The sequence below is a fragment of the Rattus norvegicus genome, chromosome 2 (assembly GCF_036323735.1).
Source record: "Rattus norvegicus strain BN/NHsdMcwi chromosome 2, GRCr8, whole genome shotgun sequence".
Classification (NCBI taxonomy): domain Eukaryota; kingdom Metazoa; phylum Chordata; class Mammalia; order Rodentia; family Muridae; genus Rattus; species Rattus norvegicus.
In genome coordinates, this window is record NC_086020.1 from 45,630,907 (window position 1) to 45,649,877 (window position 18,971).

An 18,971-nucleotide genomic window follows, 5' to 3' on the forward strand; every position below is an offset into this window, starting at 1 on the left:
TTCTCTCCTGCAGCACTTATGTCCTATCCTTCTCCCCTGAGTCGTGGTGATTCTCCTCTGTTTCTCTCTGCATCCTAGCTCTTGAAACCCTAAGGTCCAACCCTATCTCCCTTTGCCCAGCATCTTTATTGATCCCTCAAAAACCAACTGGAGCCAAGGACCTTCAATATTTGGTCATGCAGATTCCTTATTAAATCAAAGTGTTAGAACCAATCCCCAACAATTAACTCCCTTGCTTGTTCCTTGGGAATGCCCCTAATCTTTTGTGTTACCGCTCAGAATACCTGGAAATAGGACTTCAGCCTTTTTTACTTGGAGTTCAAGATGGAGAACAAAAGAGAGTTCATAGTCTCAGTGACAGGGGAAGAGAGAACTAGTGGATGCTTGTAAATATACACTCGGAGACAGCTAGATCTCTGTTTCCAAGCTCACCTCCCACACACACTCCTCCTCCCTCCTACGGCATCACACTGTGGGTAGAAATAAGGAGTCCTAGGAAGGGGTGGGAATGGATACGACCCCTCCAGGCCCATAAGTAAAATATGTACCTTTAAGACACCAACTTTTAAAGAATTGTTTACTTGTCTTTATGTGTATGGGTATTTTATCTGCATATGTGTCTGTGCACCACATGTGTGTAAGGAAACCCTGGAAGCTGGAAGTAGGCATCAGATCTCCAAGACTGAGTAATGGACATTTGTGAGCCGCCATGTAGATGCTGGGATCTGAACTCAGGACCTCTGGAAGAACAGCCAGTGCTCTCCACCACTGAGCCATTTCTCCCAGCCCCCAACATCATCTTATACTGATTATCTTTTCACATATATTTTCTTCTTACCTGAATTTTGATATTTTTAAATGAAAAAGTAAAATAATATAAAATGACAGTTCAATTAAATGAAAATGTCCAAGAATAGGACTCAGACATAAGTTTTTCTTTCTTCCTTTGTTTCTTTTTTTCTTTGTTGTTTTGTTTTTTGTTGCAAATTCCCAGGACAATCCTAATGAGCAGTCAGGGTTGAAATCTAGGATGTCTTACTCTGGTTTTACCAATTAGACCACCTGACTCACAATAATGTGCTGGAATTTTCAGAAAGATTCAGATTAAGAAGTGGTTTCTGATGTCACCTTTTCAGTATCTTGTAATGCTGAGAGCTCTGGTGTGAAGTTTGCTTAAACGACACTGTCCACAAAGAAGGGGGTAAGTTCAACTCTTACAATGCCATGAGCATGCCTTCCAAATTTGCTTAAAGGAAGAGCTACCTTCTTCCACCACTTTTGCTAGCTCTAGCCTAAAGGTTTTTGTTTGTTTGTTTGTTTGTTTGTTTTTTATCTTTATTAACTTGAGTATTTCTTATTTACATTTCGATTGTTATTCCCCTTCCCAGTTTCCAGGCCAACATCCCCCTAACCCCTCCCCGTCCCCTTCTATATGGGCTTCCTCTCCCCATCCTCCCCCCATTACCACCCTCCCCCCAACAATCACGTTCATTCATTGGGGGTTCCGTCTTTAGCCTAAAGGTTTTGAGCTGTAAGCCTTCACTCTTTATATCTGCCCTGTAGCTGATCTTTGCTACTTGTGGGTTCTTCTCTTTCCTACCCTTTATCTCCACTCTTCCTTTCACCCCCATCACTAGATAGGAGAGAAAGGAGAGAGGAGAGAGGAGAGAGGAGAGAGGAGAGAGGAGAGAGGAGAGAGAGAGAGAGGAGAGAGAGAGAGAGAGAGAGAGAGAGAGAGAGAGAGAGAGAGAGAGAGCACCTTGAATCTAGTTTCTTTCTCCTTGATTTTTCTTTGAGCATAGCTACTAAGAAACTATGGCCACCCCCCACCCCCCTTGAACGACCAGCAACCAGACCTATTGGGGCTCTAGCATTTATACACCCACTGAAACGTTCCCAGAATGCCAAATGTCACATAATCACAAAAACTATCTGCAGCAGACAAAACCTCTTCTAGGGCACAAGGCAAATCAAAGTCAATGTTGCTGGGATTAAAACAAAAATATTTTTTATAATATTTCCATGTTTTTTTTTAAGAAACCCAAATTCCAGAACTGTCACTACATTTCGCCTCCTCAGTTTTACACCATTAATTATGCTGGGTTGTAGTAGGTAATTATAAACAGAGACATTGTCAGGCTTTTGGAGTCAGTGGCCAGGTTTTTGAGACCTCACCTTCTCAGATCTAATCTTTGTAAGTTTTGGTAGGAGCCACAGCTTTTCACTTCCTGTGGAGATATAAATCTGCATCCCTGTCTTGGATAGGGTTTACTTCTGAGAACAGACACCATGACCAAGGCAACTCTTAGAAGGACAACATTTAATTGGGGCTGGCTTACAGGTTTAGAGGCTCAGTCCATTATCATCAAGGCAGGAGCACGGCAGCATCCAGGCAGGCATGGTGCAGGAGGAGCTGAGAGTTCTAAGTCTTCCTCTGAAGTCTGCTTAGTGGAATGTTGACTTCCAGGCAGCTAGGGTGAGGGACTCCAACAGGGCCACACCCTCTAATAGTGCCTCTCTCTGGGCTGAGCATTTACAAACCATCACAATCCCCATCACATATAGGCTGCTTTAATTCCACAGGGTTTTTTGGGGGGGTTTTGTTTGTTTGTTTGTTTGTAACCCAGTGTCTCTCAGCTTCTCTTTCAATCCGGTTCATTTGCAATTTTAATTTTGGCTATTAGCAATTGTTTGCTGGAACACATTTTCCTGGACTTCCAAACCCTCCTGTTCTTTCTACTGGAGCGGCTTCGCCTGTGATATAGGGAAGCAGCAGCAGCTGAGCGAATCCTATGACCTACGTTAAATTGTCTCTCTCTTTTCACATAGGCCATCATTTTAATCTCTCATTTGAAATCTTCCTCTATAATTCTTGGATGCATCATGAATCCCTGGAAGTCAATGCACTCCTTCCCAGGATCATCTCTACTGTTCCCAAGGGCAAAGGACCATAAATTCCAGGGGTTATTTTCATAACACTGAGTTTTGGGGGACAGAGCAAGATGTTTATCTGTGACCAAGTCCAGAGCCAAGCTGCCTCCAGTAACATGCATCAAATTTCCAATGCTGAGTGGAGGTTTTTGGTCTGCATGTCACTGGCTGAAATGGCTCATGTTTTTTATTACAGGGCCTGGACCTGGGCCCCCAAGGCTGTTTCTCAATGGTAAGAAATTATCTTGACTATCTCCACTGACACCCCTTGCCATATTGCCTGCACACCCCTGGAAGCTAAGGCCTTGTTTCTAGTTTATATTTAGAAAAACCATTGCGTTTTAGAGATGCCTTATTCAGAAATTTGTTGCAAATCTTTTCCACAATTAAAGCATCACAATTTTGAGATCTGAGACCTTTAGTTTGGTCACAGCCTCTTTGTAAATGATTGTGTTTCCTGCAATTGAAACACTGGGCATTTTGATATCTGAAACCTCTGTCTATAGCTTGATTAGTATGATACATGTTAGACCCAATACCAGTTGCATCCCTTATCCACTCATCTATAGGCACTGCCCTCACCTTTAATGGTCTAATAACTTTTTTATATTCAGTATTCAAATTTTCATATGCCAAGGTCTCTACCAACATCTGTCTTGCATCAGGGTCTGATTCAGCTTTGATCATTGCTGAGGCCAATCTTTGTAAAAAAAAAAATTGGTGACAGCTTCTCCAGAGCCTTGTATAATCTTTGTAAAGAAGGTGGACTTTTTCCCAGGCTCCTCAACTTTGCCCCAAGCTCTTAAAGCCACTAAACAACATTGTTCTGTAATAATGTCATCAAGTTGAATCTGTGCTTTTACATCAGAGTACTGCCCTTCACCCAACAACTGACTTTTCCTATGTTCATTCTCTTCACTCTATTTCAATGTTCAATATTCATGGCTTCCCCACCCCCACCATGTCTACCATTTAAACTGTGAACCAGCCTCTATACAGCCGTTACAAATACCTTCTGATCTTGGGGACTGATTCTGTTTTGAGTAGCCCAGTTATTTAGACTTTGTCTCACAGAAGGTGAATGCATCCCATATGAAATCATGGCCTGTTTAAAGCACCTTAGATTATCATTTCTATAGGATGTCATTCTATTTTGTCACGACCTCATCACACACACACCTTTAGCAAGCATATGTTGTAGAGCCATTGGGAAAGCTGATGGTGATGAGCTCATAGCCCCTGGCTGCCCCTCCTCTCACTCTGGTGGCTCGGTTTCTTCTAGATTAACCCTTTCTCTCAAAATGGCTGTGTCATCAGCATGACCTCCCACTTTTTCAGCTTCTCTCTGACCCAACCAATGTCCAGCATGGTTTCTTGTACTCTCTCCTTCTGCTGGGATGCCCACTACTTTGCTTCTCTTGCCAGGACTGAGCTCTTTTTTTCTCTCTTCTCCAGTACTCCCACCTGCTCCCACCTCCACTAGCAACCTCTCCAGTTGCACAGGCAACTCTGCAACCCTTTCAGAAATGAGAGAGCAGAGTGACCTCTTTTGTTTTCCCGTTTCAGCCATTTTTTTGTTTCTCAGGCCCTTCCATTTTCACCTGCGATTTTTCCAACTGCTCAGTCAATCTTTCAAACTTTTTGAAGAAAAATATGTGAAGGGATAAAAAGGAAAAAATAACAACAGAAAATCCCCTCTGGGAGCAATGTGGGGGATATCTTGTAGCAGCTAGAGTAAACTTTTGCTGGCCTCTTGAAAAAAGATATCCCTTCCTTTGCTCCATGCCATCTCCTCTATGAAAAATTAAATTTTCCACTTCTATTTTTAACTTCAAGCCCCCATGTTAATGTGATGCTTATAGCTGGTCTTTGCTACTTTTTTTTCCACCCCTCAACCCCCCAGTTTCACTTCCTATCACTAGATAGAAGAGAAAGGACAGAGGGGAGAGAGATCCTCGAATCTAATTTCTTTCTTTTTGTTTCTTCTTTAAGCATGTCTACTAACAAACTGCAACTCTCCTGAACAACTACCAACACACACACACACACACACACACACACACACACACGTGCACGCACACGCACACACATGTACACATGCACACACACATGAACACATGCACACACACATGCACACACACATGTATGCACACACGTACACACGCACACATGCAAACACACACACACACACACACACACACACACACTTCTTCATCAGGGCCCTAGCATTTGTATGCCCTCTGAAAAGTTCCTAGGATTCCAAGTATCACACAATCACAGAAACTACTGCAGCTGGCAAAACCTGCTAGGGCAGGAGGCAGGCACAGTCAGCTGCTATGAGGCAGCCCCATATCCCCACACCCCTGATTAAAACAAAAACGGTTCTTACAACACTTCTGTGGGGTTTTTGGTTTTTGTTTTTGTTTTTTTTTTTTAAAGAAACCAACACCTAGAATTTTCACTCTACTTCCCTCCAGTTTGCCAATAAAATCAGCAAACACCAAATCAATATATCAAACACTGCTCTTACTCACAGTCTCTAGACTTTAGAAAAATTTTTTCCTCAATAAAAGAAAAGCCATTTAGCCCAAACAACTGTGCATTCTAAAGAGGTCCTCCTGTGGAGGACAATTACATACCAGGTTAGGTTCTATTCATTGCTTTCATGAAGCCAGTAAGTAGTCTAAGACAAGTAGTGTAATAATTATCCCAAAGACTAAAAGCTATTGTATTTCAACTCCGTGTAAGCATCTTTGATGGCTTATCATCATTGTCAAATTGATTTGGTTTCAAATTATCTAAGAGACACAATTCTGTTCTCATGATGATAGGTGACTCAATATTCGGCTCTCCACAGACGTTAGGCAGACATGTAGAGAGTATCAGTCAGATAGGGAAACACAGGGGTCGGCAGTCTACTCAACACCAGTGTCTCCTCAAAAGACATCACCAAGATATGCCCAGTCAGAACCTGCTAAGTACAGGTGTGGTTAGGAAGCACTGACTCACAGTGTGACTCCACTTTTGTCTCTGGGTCCTTAAAAATCTTTATTCTGGTTTGTGCCCACCAGAATTCATTCTACAGGAAACAATTCTAAACTCTTTCCCAGTATTTGAAAGCAGCAGTATGCTCACCAGAGTCTGCTCCTTTTTAGTTGAACCAAATCTTACTTCTTTACATGCTTCTTACCCAGAGTTCCCACAGAATGGTGTAGCCTGACTCTATCTCCCGCCACTTCAAGAAAATGAACGAGGTAAAGATAGTCATGTAGTTGTTTCAGAATAATGAAAGGGGGAGTCGACAAAATGCTTACCTATATTTAATTTTCAGAGCTAGCCAGGCTAACTCAATCCTTTATAAAAATTAATGTAAAATTTATACTTGCCTAATTAACAAAGGACTAATGCAATATATAACATCAATTTCGGTGGGTAAGAAAACCCATTTACATTTGAAAATACACTCTAGAGTGATCGATAAGTTCAACTACCCTGTTTTAAAGGTTCTACACGTTAAAACAAACAAACAAACAACAACAACAACAACAACAAAAACCCGACATCTTTTAAAGAATCACCTGTCAGGCCATTCTGTGAATGCTTCCTAAGTGCATGTAGTCTCAGCCCAAGGGAGACCGAGGCAGGAGGCTCACTAATAGTTCAAAGACAGGGACTTCCTGGAAATCCTGAACTATTTACCAAGATCTTGTTGTCAAACAGAAAACAAAGCTATCAAAACCTTAGGCATGGTGAACCATGCCTGCCATCCAGGCACTCAGAAAAGAGGCAGGAGGATTGCTGTACTTTTGAGGCCTGTCTTCATAGTTAGTTCCAGACCAGCCAGGGTTACATAACTAGTAAGGTTCTCTTATTAGAATTAAGTAATCATTTAATTAACCAACAAGTAAATACCCCAAATTTAGAAGAAAAAAGAAAAAAAGTATTTTCTAGAGAGGCATCTTCACTTGTTCCTGCATGTTTAGAAAGTTCCAAACTGGCTCTGAATTGTACTCAAGAGCTTTGACATTCCCCTGGCTCAGAACCCAGAGACGTAGGAGCATTGTCACCAGTGGGTGGCAATGTTGTCACAGGGAGCCATTATGGTGCTGTGAAGGATGGTTGGTACCTCCTAAAAGGTGCAAAGTCCTTACCTCCTTACACATAGTTAAAGCCTTCTAGGTTGCCTCAAGATGTAATTGCTCTACTGTACCACAATACCCAAGATAACTGTGTGGAAACAGAGAGGAATCTAAATTAGGAGAACAGTCTGTAAAGTATCTCTTTAAGTAGTTTTACTGTCCAGTCATAATAGTACAAAGATGTCTCAATACTCACTTCGACATCTGTCTTCCCACTGAATCATGCTCTCTTTCTTTTTTTTTTTTGTAAGTATTTTTTTAATTGGATATTTTATGTGTTTACATTTCAAATGTTATCACCTTTCCTGGTTTTCCCTCTGCAAACCCCCTATCCCATCCCTCCTCCCCTGATTCTATGAGGGTGCTCTCTACCCACCATTCCCTCCTGCCTCCCCACCCTGGCATTCCCTACACTGGGGCATCGAGCCTTTACAACACCAAGGGCCTTTCCTCCCATTAGGCCTGACAATGCCATCCTCTGCTACATATGTGGCAGGAGCCATGGGTTCCTCCATGTGTACTCTTTGGTTGGTGGTTTAGTCCCTGGGAGCTCTGGCGGATCTGGTTGGTTGATATTGTTGTTCTTCCTATGGGGTTACAAACCCCTTCAGCTTCTTCAGTCCTTTCTCTAACTCCTCCATTGGAGTACCTGTACTCAGTCCAAAGACTGGCTGCCAGCATCCACATCTGTATTTGTCAGGCTCTGACTGAGCCTCTCAGGAGACAGCTATATCAAGCTCCTGTCAGCATGCACTTCTTGGCATCCACAATAGTGTCTGGGTTTGGTGTCTGTACATGGGATAGATCCCCAGGTGGGGCAGTCTCGGATGGTCTTCCCTTCAGTCTCTGCTCCACATTTTGTCCCTGTATTTCCTTTAGACAGGAGCCCTTCTGGGTTAAAAATTTGGAGATGAGTGGGTGGCCCCATCCCCCAACTGGGGGTCTTGCCTAACCTCCGGATATGGTCTTTACAGGTTCTCCCTCCCCTTTGTTGAGCACTTCAGCTAATCTCATCCCTGTTGGGTCTTGGGAGCCTCTGGCTTTCCTGGCATCTGGGACTTTGTGGTGGCTAACACACAGTTCCCCATCCCCCATTCCTTTTTTTTTCTTTTTTTTCTTTTTTTTCTTTTTTCCTTTTTTCGGAGTTGGGGACCAAACCCAGGGCCTTGCGCTTGCTAGGCAAGTGCTCTACCACTAAGCTAAATCCCCAACCCCCCCATCCCCCATTCCTACACACCTCTGTTCAATTTCCTGACCCTCTGTATATCATCCCTGACTCCTCCCATATCTGATCCTATCCCTCTTTTCCCTTCCCCCTCCTCTCTTCCTCCCAAGTCCCTCCCACCCTCTACCTCCTGTATTTTGTTCCTGTATCTAAGAAGGACTGAAGCATCCACATTTTGGTCTTCCTTCTTCTTGAGCTGCATATGGTCTGTGAGTTATATCTTGGGTATTCTGAACTTTTTGCCTAATATCCACTTATCAGTGAGTACGATGTGCATTTTTTTGTGACTGGGTTACCTCCCTCAGGATGATATTTTCCCATGGACTCATGTTCTTTAAACAGACAGAGGCTCTTACACCTTTAGGGCTGGGAGTTTGCTATGCATAGGAGATGCATAGTCCATGGGTGACTGAGTATATTTAAATTCTCTGGAGGTAACCAGTGCTATTTGAAAGGATAATTTAAGATCTACAGATACCTGTGTAAAAGCTCAGAACTAATTCAAATGTCATGGGTGAGTTCAATTACCTAAGGGTCCTCAGAATAGAATAATAGTATTTAGTAATAGTATTCATTACCCAAAATGTGGATAAAGCTTTGTATGATGATCGCTATAGTTTTTAAGTAAAATTAATCATTTAAAATACTTATCTGGGTTTTTCATTCGTTTATTTTGGGTTTGGGGGTTTTTTGTTTGTTGTTGTTTTGTTTTTGTACGTGTCATCTATCAGTGTATTTATAAAGGTCAATTTGTAATTTTCAATTAGTTCAAATTTTCCTAGAGTCAACAGTCAGGAGTTACTGTGTGACGGTGCTGTACAGTTTCTAAGCACACAGCATCTGTACTGTGCCTCTCACTGCAGACTGGACATGGTCCATAGGCAACACCAAAAGGCACTACTGCAGTATACGTTTTGTTTTCCTTCATTATTAAAATTATTACCTTTGTTCTTCTTTTTACAATAACTATATTGCCATAAGTCTCTTGTTGAGTAAACCCAAAACTCCCTTTGAATGACCCCCAGATCTCAGCCATGGCCTCAGAAGTAACCTATCAGAGAGCTTTACCCATTGCCAACCTTTTCAGTCTGTATATAAACCATGAAATATTTTCTTTGTGTTAATTTTCCCATAGCATATATTTAATATTAAAAGATCAGCATTTTAAAAATACAGTTCTTTGGGGTTTTTTTAGAATTTCAAAGCATCAACGTTGAACTGTTTCTTTACTTGTATTATCGAAGCATTTGTATAGCTATGACAAAGTAATGAAAAAGCAATTTAGAGGGGAAAAGATTTACTTTGACTCATGTAACAGAGGGTTTGGTCCATCTTGTAGGCAAGGCATGGTAGGCAGAATGGTTCACATCATAGCAGTAAAGAAGTATCATTAAGAATCTGGAAGGGGCTGAGAACAAGAGCCCCCCAAGGACCCCCAGCATGACTTCCCCTAGTTAGAACCAATCTCTTAATGATCTCAGACCTTCCCAAACAGCACCACTCACTGGATACCAACACCCCAATAAATGAACCTTTTAGGGAACTACATTATCTAAACCATAAAGCAATCATCATACAGAGCTCTATCTACTTCTTGGGTAATCAAATGCTAATGTAAAGGTACTAAGCCGCATCTCTCTCAGCATTGAAGAGCAAAGAAGCTTGGCTAACTCTGAGAAACAAAAACAATGTCAATTCTTTATAGAGAGTCTGAAAAATACAGTAGGTTCAGAGCATGACCAAGACATTCCACCTTTTTTTTTAGCCTGCTCTTCTGTTTCTTTCTGTATTCCATGCACAGAGACACATAAAATGCTTTAGAATAGACAGCCAACATTTCTTCTCATGGTTCTTAATGTTCTCTCTCTCTCTCTCTCTCTCTCTCTCTCTCTCTCTCTCTCTCTCTCTCTCTCTGTGTGTGTGTGTGTGTGTGTGTGTGTGTGTGTGTGTGTGTGTGTGTATTCTAGCATCTCTCTCCATGCAGCTGTACATAAGTCTATCTGTTTAGGCTTCAAACACAGAGGTAAGAAGCAGTTAAAACCTGCTCCCTGGGAAGACTAGAGATATGATGAATTCATAGTGCTAAATAGATAGATGATAAAAGATAGCCAGATGCATACATCCATAGAAAGATACATTCAGAAAAAAAGCTATTGTATGATGTTAAGTGTATTTGTGACCTTTGGTTGAAAAGAAACTCTCCTGCCCTCATTTTAGATCCCAAAACACCATCTGTCATTCTTTTCTTTGTACTTGTGATTTCTCCAACGTCTTTTCTCATTTCTGCAGAAATTCTGTGAAGCAGCTCCAAGGTAGGACTAGAGATCCACACTCACCATGGTTTAGACTGAGCATTTCTATGTAGCCTCTAAGGAAGAGTCTTTTGGTTCCTAATTGCCAGTTTCCTAGCTAAATGATCTCAGAAGTTCAGTTTGATCAGCCTTGTAGGACACTGTTCTCCCTTCTCCATGCATGCCTCACTTTGAGTTTCTTCTTAGCATACTTCCCAGTGACCTTCCAGCCAAGACTACCCACCCTTAACAGGATGCTTGTTACCTCGTGGTGTGACCTGGAACATGTCTGTCAAGCTCTAGTAATTCAAATGTCTTTCTTTGTCACTGTTACTTCTCACTGCGTAAGAGTCCAGAGTAATTTCATTGTAGCAGTGTTTGCATGAAGGCCCTTTGAAAGCAAGACTATCCACAAGAGAAAAAAAAAGAACAAAGCACTTAGAGATAAACTTAACCTAGAAGGCAAAAGACTTACACACCCAAAACTACAATGAGGTGCTGAAGTAAATTAAGGAAGATGCCAAAAATGAAAAGGCATCCAGGTTTTCCTGAGCTACAAAGGCATATTGAGATGTCCCTGGTTCTCAAAGAAGTACCATCTCTGACAAAAACTCGATGACATTGTTATAGAAATGGGAGAGTTCATTCTGAAAATTCATATGGAATCTCAATGGACTCCCAGACATTTCAGACAGTTTTACAAAAGAGAAACAAAATTAGAGAGAGGTCTCACCTTCCCTAGTTGTACAAATTATAAAGCTGCAATAATCAAAAAGTGTGGTGAACAAGTGGCATGAACAAGTAGCCACACAAGTTAATAGAATAGAACTGAAAGTTCAAAGGTGATTACACATATCTATGGTCAGCTAGTTATTAAGAAGGAAGGGTGCTAGCCATATGTGGTGGTACATACCTTTAATCACAGCACTTAGGAAACAGAGGCAGGTGGATCTCTGTGAGTTTGAGGCCAACCTGGTCTACAAAGAAAGCCAGCGCTATACAGAGAAACCCTATGTTGAAAAAATAAATAAATATAAAGTTAAATTAAGAAGAACGCTGAGATCACTCAACAATGGTCTTCAAAATACAGTGATAAGACAGTAAATAATAACAGGAAAGATTTTAAATGTTCACCTTACAGCATATCGAAGACCTAATCATAACGCATAGAATCATAAAACCTTTAGAAAAGGGCCCAAAGAGAGAGCATCTAGCAATGGATTTGGCAGGGAGTTCCTGGTCATGATGCCAAAAGCACAAACAACAAAAGAGAAATATGGACAACTTTGTGTGAGACACTATTAACTGCAATCAGGAAAGCCATAGAGTAGCAGTGGTCTGTGCATCCAACATCTGATACAGGTGTTAATATCAATAGCAAAGTTCTTCATGTGTCCCTAAAGGCCAAGACCACAAAACAATGACCCCATTCCAAAGTGAACAAAGGATTTTAATAATCATTCTTCCAAAAATAAAGAGATGGCCAATGACATATGAAAAAGATGTTCAAAATTGGCAATCATTAGGTAACTGTAATTCAAAACCACAAGTAAATCCCAACCACTGTATACTCAGTGGGATGGCTGATATAAAAGGTGACATACTTTCACACACAATAAGTAAACGCGATGAGGATGTGGGGAATTAGAACCCATGTGCAGATGTGGTATAAAATGGTATAGCTGCCTTGAAAAACAGTTTGTTGGTAGAGGTCTCTGTTGTTGTGATAGAATACCATGACCAAAAGCGACTTGAGGAAAGGCTTATTTTGTTTTACAACTCTTGGGTCACAACCTATTACAGACAGAAGTCAGGGCAGGAATCTGAAGGCAAGAACTGAAAGAAAGACCATAGAGGATCATTTCTTACTGCATGTTCCCCATGGCTTACTCAGTCTGCTTTCTTACACAACGCAAGACCACTTGCACAGGGATGACACTACCCACAGTGGGCTGGGCTCTCCAAGATCCATCATAGATCAAGAGGATGCCCTATAGACTCAGCTATGAGCAAATCTTATGGGGGCATTTTCTCATCTGAGATTCCAACTTTCCAAACGACTCTAGTTTGGGTCAAGCTGGGGAAAAAAAACAAATCAACACAAGCCGTATAGTTGACCATTAAAAACTGAACATAGGAACAATATAATCACATTACTCAGCAATTCTACTTTCGAGGATATACCCAAAAGAGTTGAGAGCAGGCTATCAACCCAATTTGTTCACTGAGGCATTACTCATCATAGTGAAAGGAAGGAAAGAAAAGAAAAACCAAGTGGCCATCAAGAGATGAATAGAGATATAAATATGGGTGGTCCCTATGTAGAAAAGAATATCATTCAACACTCAAAAGGAAAATTGGATACATGGTCGTCTGTGAATGAGCAGACATGATGCTGTGTAAGTAACAGAGACAAATAGTGTGGATTCCACACATATAAAAACCTAGAGTGCGATTCACGGACACAGAACACACAGTACTGCTTTCCAGGAGCTGGGCAGAGAAAGTGGGGTTACAATTTAGTGGGTACAGAGTTTTAGAAGATGCAAAGGGCTTGGAGACGGATGGTGGTGGTTGTGCAATCCTGTGAATACTTAAGGACAGAGAACTGTACCGTTGAAAATGGTTAAAGCGGTAAGTTATATGTTCTGTATGCAAACCCAGCCATCTAGACTACTGTCAGGACCTCATGGGATTATCTCCAGAACTGACCAACCTGCTCTCTTAAAACACTCAGGATGCAGGAATGAAGTTCACTACACCTCATTCTAGTCCCTCTCCTCTTACTCTTCCCAGCCACATTTGACACATGGGTTAGATATCTCGGTGTGACCCTTCGACGTGGTAATAATCAGTTAGAGCTAGAGTTTCCTCCTAGTGGATCAGTTCACTAATTCCTGTGGAGCCAATAACCATCTAATACTACGTTCCTTGCTAAAATTGTCCTCTCTCACAGACTGAAAAGAAAACCAAAGTATATCCACAAGGCAACGTAAAGTGACAAGCCATAAAATGAATGAATGAATGAATGAATGAATGAATGAATGAATGAGAAGGATGTGTTGGCACATGCAAATGTCCCAGAGATATTGCTGGCCTAAGGTGTGGCAATTGTGGGTTTAAATGGTGTCAGCAGTTGTCAGCTTTTTCCTTCCCGCTGCTCTGCTCTGCTCTGCTCTGCTCTCTGCTCTCTGCTCTCTGCTCTGCTCTGCTCTCTGCTCTCTGCTCTGCTCTGCTCTCTGCTCTCTGCTCTGCTCTGCTCTCTGCTCTGCTCTGCTCTGCTCTGCTCTGCTCTCTGCTCTGCTCTGCTCTCTGCTCTGCTCTGCTCTGCTCTGCTCTCTGCTCTGCTCTGCTCTGCTCTGCTCTCTGCTCTGCTCTGCTCTCTGCTCTGCTCTGCTCTCTGCTCTGCTCTGCTCTGCTCTGCTCTCTGCTCTGCTCTGCTCTGCTCTCTGCTCTGCTCTGCTCTCTGCTCTGCTCTCTGCTCTGCTCTGCTCTCTGCTCTCTGCTCTCTGCTCTCTGCTCTGCTCTCCTCTGCTCTGCTCTGCTCTGCTCTCTGCTCTGCTCTGCTCTCTGCTCTGCTCTGCTCTCTGCTCTGCTCTGCTCTGCTCTCTGCTCTGCTCTGCTCTCTGCTCTGCTCTGCTCTCTGCTCTGCTCTGCTCTGCTCTGCTCTCTGCTCTGCTCTGCTCTCTGCTCTGCTCTGCTCTGCTCCATCTTCATTCTTCTCATGGGTCTTTCTACTCAGAAGCTGACAGCAAGCTTCTCAATCCATGGGCATTGAAACAGAGAGAGAGGGAGGGGAGGGAGAGGGAGAGGGAGGGAGAGGGAGGGGGAGGGGGAGAGGGAGAGGGAAAGTGCTCTACAGTCCCTGCTAGAGTGTATTTGCTTTTTACAAATTCTAATCGGTTCACAGCCCTGAAATATATTGCCTCAGTCACAGTGATTCAAATTCTTAATAGCTTCGTTCCAGGTCACATACTCTGCCTTTGGGTCAAGATAAAATAGTCCACTAAAGCTGCTATTTGCCTGAAAGTGGAGCATGGATGGCCATCCCAGAGTAGACAAAATAAAGCTGGCATCAAGGTGAGGGGAGATTGAGCAACAGAAAGGACAGATTCAGCCATCTTTCAACAAGTCCCAGAAGTGTTTGATGGACTCAGATATGTTGCGCATTAAATGGGATATCCAAAGCCTTCTGGCAAAATACTTTTGAGATCCTAATTCTAGGAGGCAGTGCAGCTCCACATCGTGATCAAGGTGCTGTGTCTATCTTATCGTAGCATTCAGTCATGAAGGGTACATGGACATGTTATTATGCAGCATGCAGTCGATAAAACCCACAGTTGAATCTGGTGTGATGGCACACACTTGTGTCTTAGCACAGGGGGAAGAGAGGCAGGCAGAACACCCGCGAATTTGAGGCCAGTCTGATCCACATCGTGAGTTCCAGGCCATCAAGGGCTACACAGTGATGCCCTATCTCAAATCAAAAGGAAATAAATAGCTCCATTGTTCCCTTGTCACCGTTAGCAGCTTCCTGACAATCAGGCTTCTTCCAAGGGGCCACCACCAGGTCTTTGAATGTGCATGTAGAAGTAGAAGGTAGCTTCATCTTTTAAGTTGGGGCCCTAGTTCCCACACCCAGAGACACCGGGAATCATCTTAACAAAATGTCCTGACTTTGTTTTGGTAAAAATAAAAAAATGGATGGGCAGCTACTTGAACTCTTGAGTTCCCACTCCGCGTGGATCTGCGGGAGCCGCGCTCCGGCTATCTCTGCCAACTGCTTTCTCACATTGTCCCCTTGGCGGGGTTGTTACCAGGCCTGACACACACATCGAGTCCCATGGGCCATTCTATTGTGGCACCATGCCACGCTATCCTGGAGGAGTCTATTGCCAGCCTCTCCGGGCTGTCTCTCTGCCCGCTGGGGACTTTGCTCATGTCCCCTGTAAAATCAAAGTTCTAGAAACTTGTAATTTATCAATCAGATTTATCTGTTAAATTCTCAATCCACAATACATGCCCACAATAAATTCACTGCCAGTTAGTAAAGATAGAAACCGCCTACCTAGACAAGATAAAATGACCTAGTCCACGTGGATCATCCTGCTCTGTCGTCCCCATCTTGATTCTCCTGCTTCTCCTCCTCCTCCTCTCTCCCTCCTAGATTGCCCCCCCCCACCTAACCTTCCTTCTCATCCAGTGTTAGGCTTCACTTTATCCTGGACCTGCCTTGCTGCATAATGACACCGTCCTGCATGAGTTATGGGAAGATTTGTAACAAAATCTAAACAATATATGGCTTCTTTCATAGCCTTCAACAAGAGCCCCATTTTAAACATATACCTCAGACATGTAATACTGTCTAAATAAGCTAAAAGTTTTTGAGTGGGGCAGTATAAATAGCAGGTACTAAAAAATGCTTACTAAATGCCAGGCTGCTATTAAGCACACAGGATTAGTATTACCACAGTGTCACTCCACCCAAGGGAGACAGTTGTCAGTGTTGTCAAGATCTCCACATTACAAGTAAGGAAGCTAAGCCAGGTGAGGGTGCCTGGTCCAAACTTCCACATAGCCAGTTAGCACAAGCCTGGCTTGTACCTAAGGTATCTGACCCTTCACCTGTCGCACAAATGACAGGAGAGGCTGCTTCAAAATATGAAACACAAAACCAAATGTGGAGGAGTTAGAAAGCAGTGGCCCACTTTACAAAACGATGCTGTTGTAAGTAAGCGGTCCTTGCATTGGACTGGCTAGCTGGTTAAAAATCATTAATGGTTTCTCAGAAACACGGGGACAGAGAAACCAAAACAAAACTCTAGGATGCGTGCCAGCTAAAGTTCAAAGAACCAAAAGGCCAATGGCCCTATTGTCCACAGGAGAAGAAAAACACAACTTTAAAACCGTTGAGATATTCTTTCTCTGAACATCAGTTACACTCGGAGAAAACAAGCACGGGTGTCACTGATAGAGGGGCTCGGCATAGCCTGTCTCAAGGCATCTCCACAGGAGAGCTTGCTTCTCTGCGAATTCTGGGAGTCACCTGACTGCAGTCTGTGGTCATCCTTGGCAGTAACATTGTTGGATCAATTCTTCACAAAGGCAGAGTAAACAGTTGGCTCCCTCATTCAAAGCAGTTTGTTTTGTACAACCTAGGTTCTTCTAGAAATAGCATCTATACAAACCCAGGTGATTGAAAATGGCTTTAATGGAAGGGAAAATATGCAAAACGAGGCACAAGATGCAAATAGCAGTGCTACAGATGAACACCAACAAAAAGCTATTGCTCAACTTACAGTTGGACAGCAGTGGTGGGCAGGTTGTGAGGGGGCCACGTGAGAGCTAGTTCTGCATAGGGAAAGCTCCTGGTAGGAAGGAGGCAGCTACTGCTAGATGCTCAGCAAGGGAGGAGAGCCCCATCTTCTCCCTTCCCAGTCTCCAGGGCCTCCCATGTGAAGCAACAGGATAAGGGCATCTGGAGATAGATAGTGAGCTAAGATCAAGGTACGAACATCTTTGGAAGAGAGAGAGGAATGACCATAATGCTTCTCCCAAAGATGGACAAAGTGAGGTACTAAGAAGACCGGTAATATGTCCATGGATGTAGTTCAGTTGGTAGAGGGCTTACCTAGAGAGCACATGTTTTCAATTTCCAACAATTGCACAAAACCAGGCATAGCAGCCCACGTCTGCAAATGCCAACTCTCAGGGGTGGGTGTAAGAGAATCAGAAATCCAAGGTCAGCCTCAGCTACATAGAAAATTAAGGCCAACCTGGGCTACACAGGACCGTGGCTCTAAACAGAAACAAACAAAAGAGAAAACATAGTATGCTTCAGATCTTGAAGAATAGATTGAAATGAAGAAGATGGCCCTCTTCCCTTACTGGTCTCTCTGATTTTGGGAAACCTCAATGCCTAAAGAGTCATAACACGTCAATCCCAAGGCTCCTTGCCAACATGTGGTAGTGTGCGAATGACCTAGAGTGGCCCACTTTTCTTCAGAAGTGTCCCTTCAGAAGAGAGTATATGACTAAGCTGACCCCGCCTCTGCCTGGATTCACTGGAGAGGAAGGTTTAGTGACTCACTTGTGTGGGTGACAATCTGGTCTGTGGTATCCTTTGAGTGAACTCACTTTGCACACTAACAGAGTATCTGGTTTGTGTAGGTGACTCATCTGAAGAAGTCGACCTGACAATGGTGTATCAGGCAGCATCGAATGGAGATGTCAACTCTCTGACTGCCGTGATCCGGGAGGATCCGTCCATCCTAGAATGTTGTGACAGTGAAGGTAAGCTGTTTGTGCATTTTTTTTAAAAAACCTGGGATGAGATGCATTACTCTTTCAGAGATTGTCTTTTGAGATGAGCCATACTAATGAAATTCTTTTTGACTGACCACAGGATATTGCAGGCATCTTGCCTGTGGCTCTGTAGAATCCCTTGGCACCTCTCAGCATGACATTGGACACAGAACTTCATCATCTTTCACCTACTAGTCACCTATTATGTTTCACATATTATTATGGAGTGGGTTGTTTCCAGTATTTTTGTAGGAATGGCCAAGTAAGGATGTGTGTGTGTGTGTGTGTGTGTGTGTGTGTGTGTGTGTGTGTCACAATGCTCATGTGCGCGTGCACACACATCATCGTTGTCATGGTTGCATTTTCACCTCCATTCTTTCCAAATACAACTAAGAACTATGGATAGGATAACTAAAATAACTTTGGAAACCAAGAGAAGGGCCAAGTCCTGAGATCCAGGGAAGGGCATGGTGGTGAGTTCTCTGGATTGTCCTTTTGCCTTGTATATCCCAGGGTTGAGGCTGAAGGAGATGGCAACACAGAATGCCAACAGACATGGACAAAAGAAAAGCCACTGAAAACCTGCATTCTCTAGGCAAAATGCCAAGACCGATCACAGGAAAGCACTGATAGGAAGAGACTCTACACAACTGCATGGCTTCACAAGAGGGAACACTTCCACCGTTGGTCCAACACCTCCGCCATCTGTATGAGTTCTTGCTTCAGAAGCTTAGAGGAAGAAGAGTGAAATATCTCAAAACGCACAGAGGTGGGGAGAGGAAACAAGAAAAGATGAGATTGACAAAAGCAATAGTGAAAAAAAGAAACAAAGAAACCAGGAACAACTTCAAAGAAACAAGGAACAACTTGTAGTGACACTGACAAGAAAAACTGACTGAAGGAGATGCAGATTTCCACTCTTGGGAACAAGCCCAAGGACACCACTACAGATCCTACAGAAGTGCTGCAAACAACGTCACACATAAATTTGACAATTTAGATTAAATGAATTAATCGCTCAAAATAAAATAAACTAGGAGGAAGAGAGGAAGTTAGATTCTGTTAGTACCTACATGAAAA

The 18,971-nt window shown here is 42.9% G+C and overlaps 1 protein-coding gene and 1 long non-coding RNA gene across 21 annotated transcripts in view; one reads left to right on the forward strand and one right to left on the reverse strand.

Moving 5' to 3' along the window:
• The window catches only part of Ankrd55 (ankyrin repeat domain 55), a 100,076-nt gene that overhangs the window by 13,896 nt on the left and 67,209 nt on the right, over positions 1-18,971 (forward strand). For 6 of the 16 annotated variants that reach the window (XM_039102572.2, XM_006231940.5, XM_039102573.2 and 3 more), the window contains one exon: positions 17,757-17,879. In XM_039102572.2, coding sequence (XP_038958500.2) covers positions 17,757-17,879 — 123 coding nt within the window. 16 annotated transcript variants of the gene reach the window in all.
• LOC103691456 (uncharacterized) overlaps positions 1-18,971 on the reverse strand; it is a 63,127-nt gene that overhangs the window by 5,111 nt on the left and 39,045 nt on the right. The window lies entirely within an intron of this gene.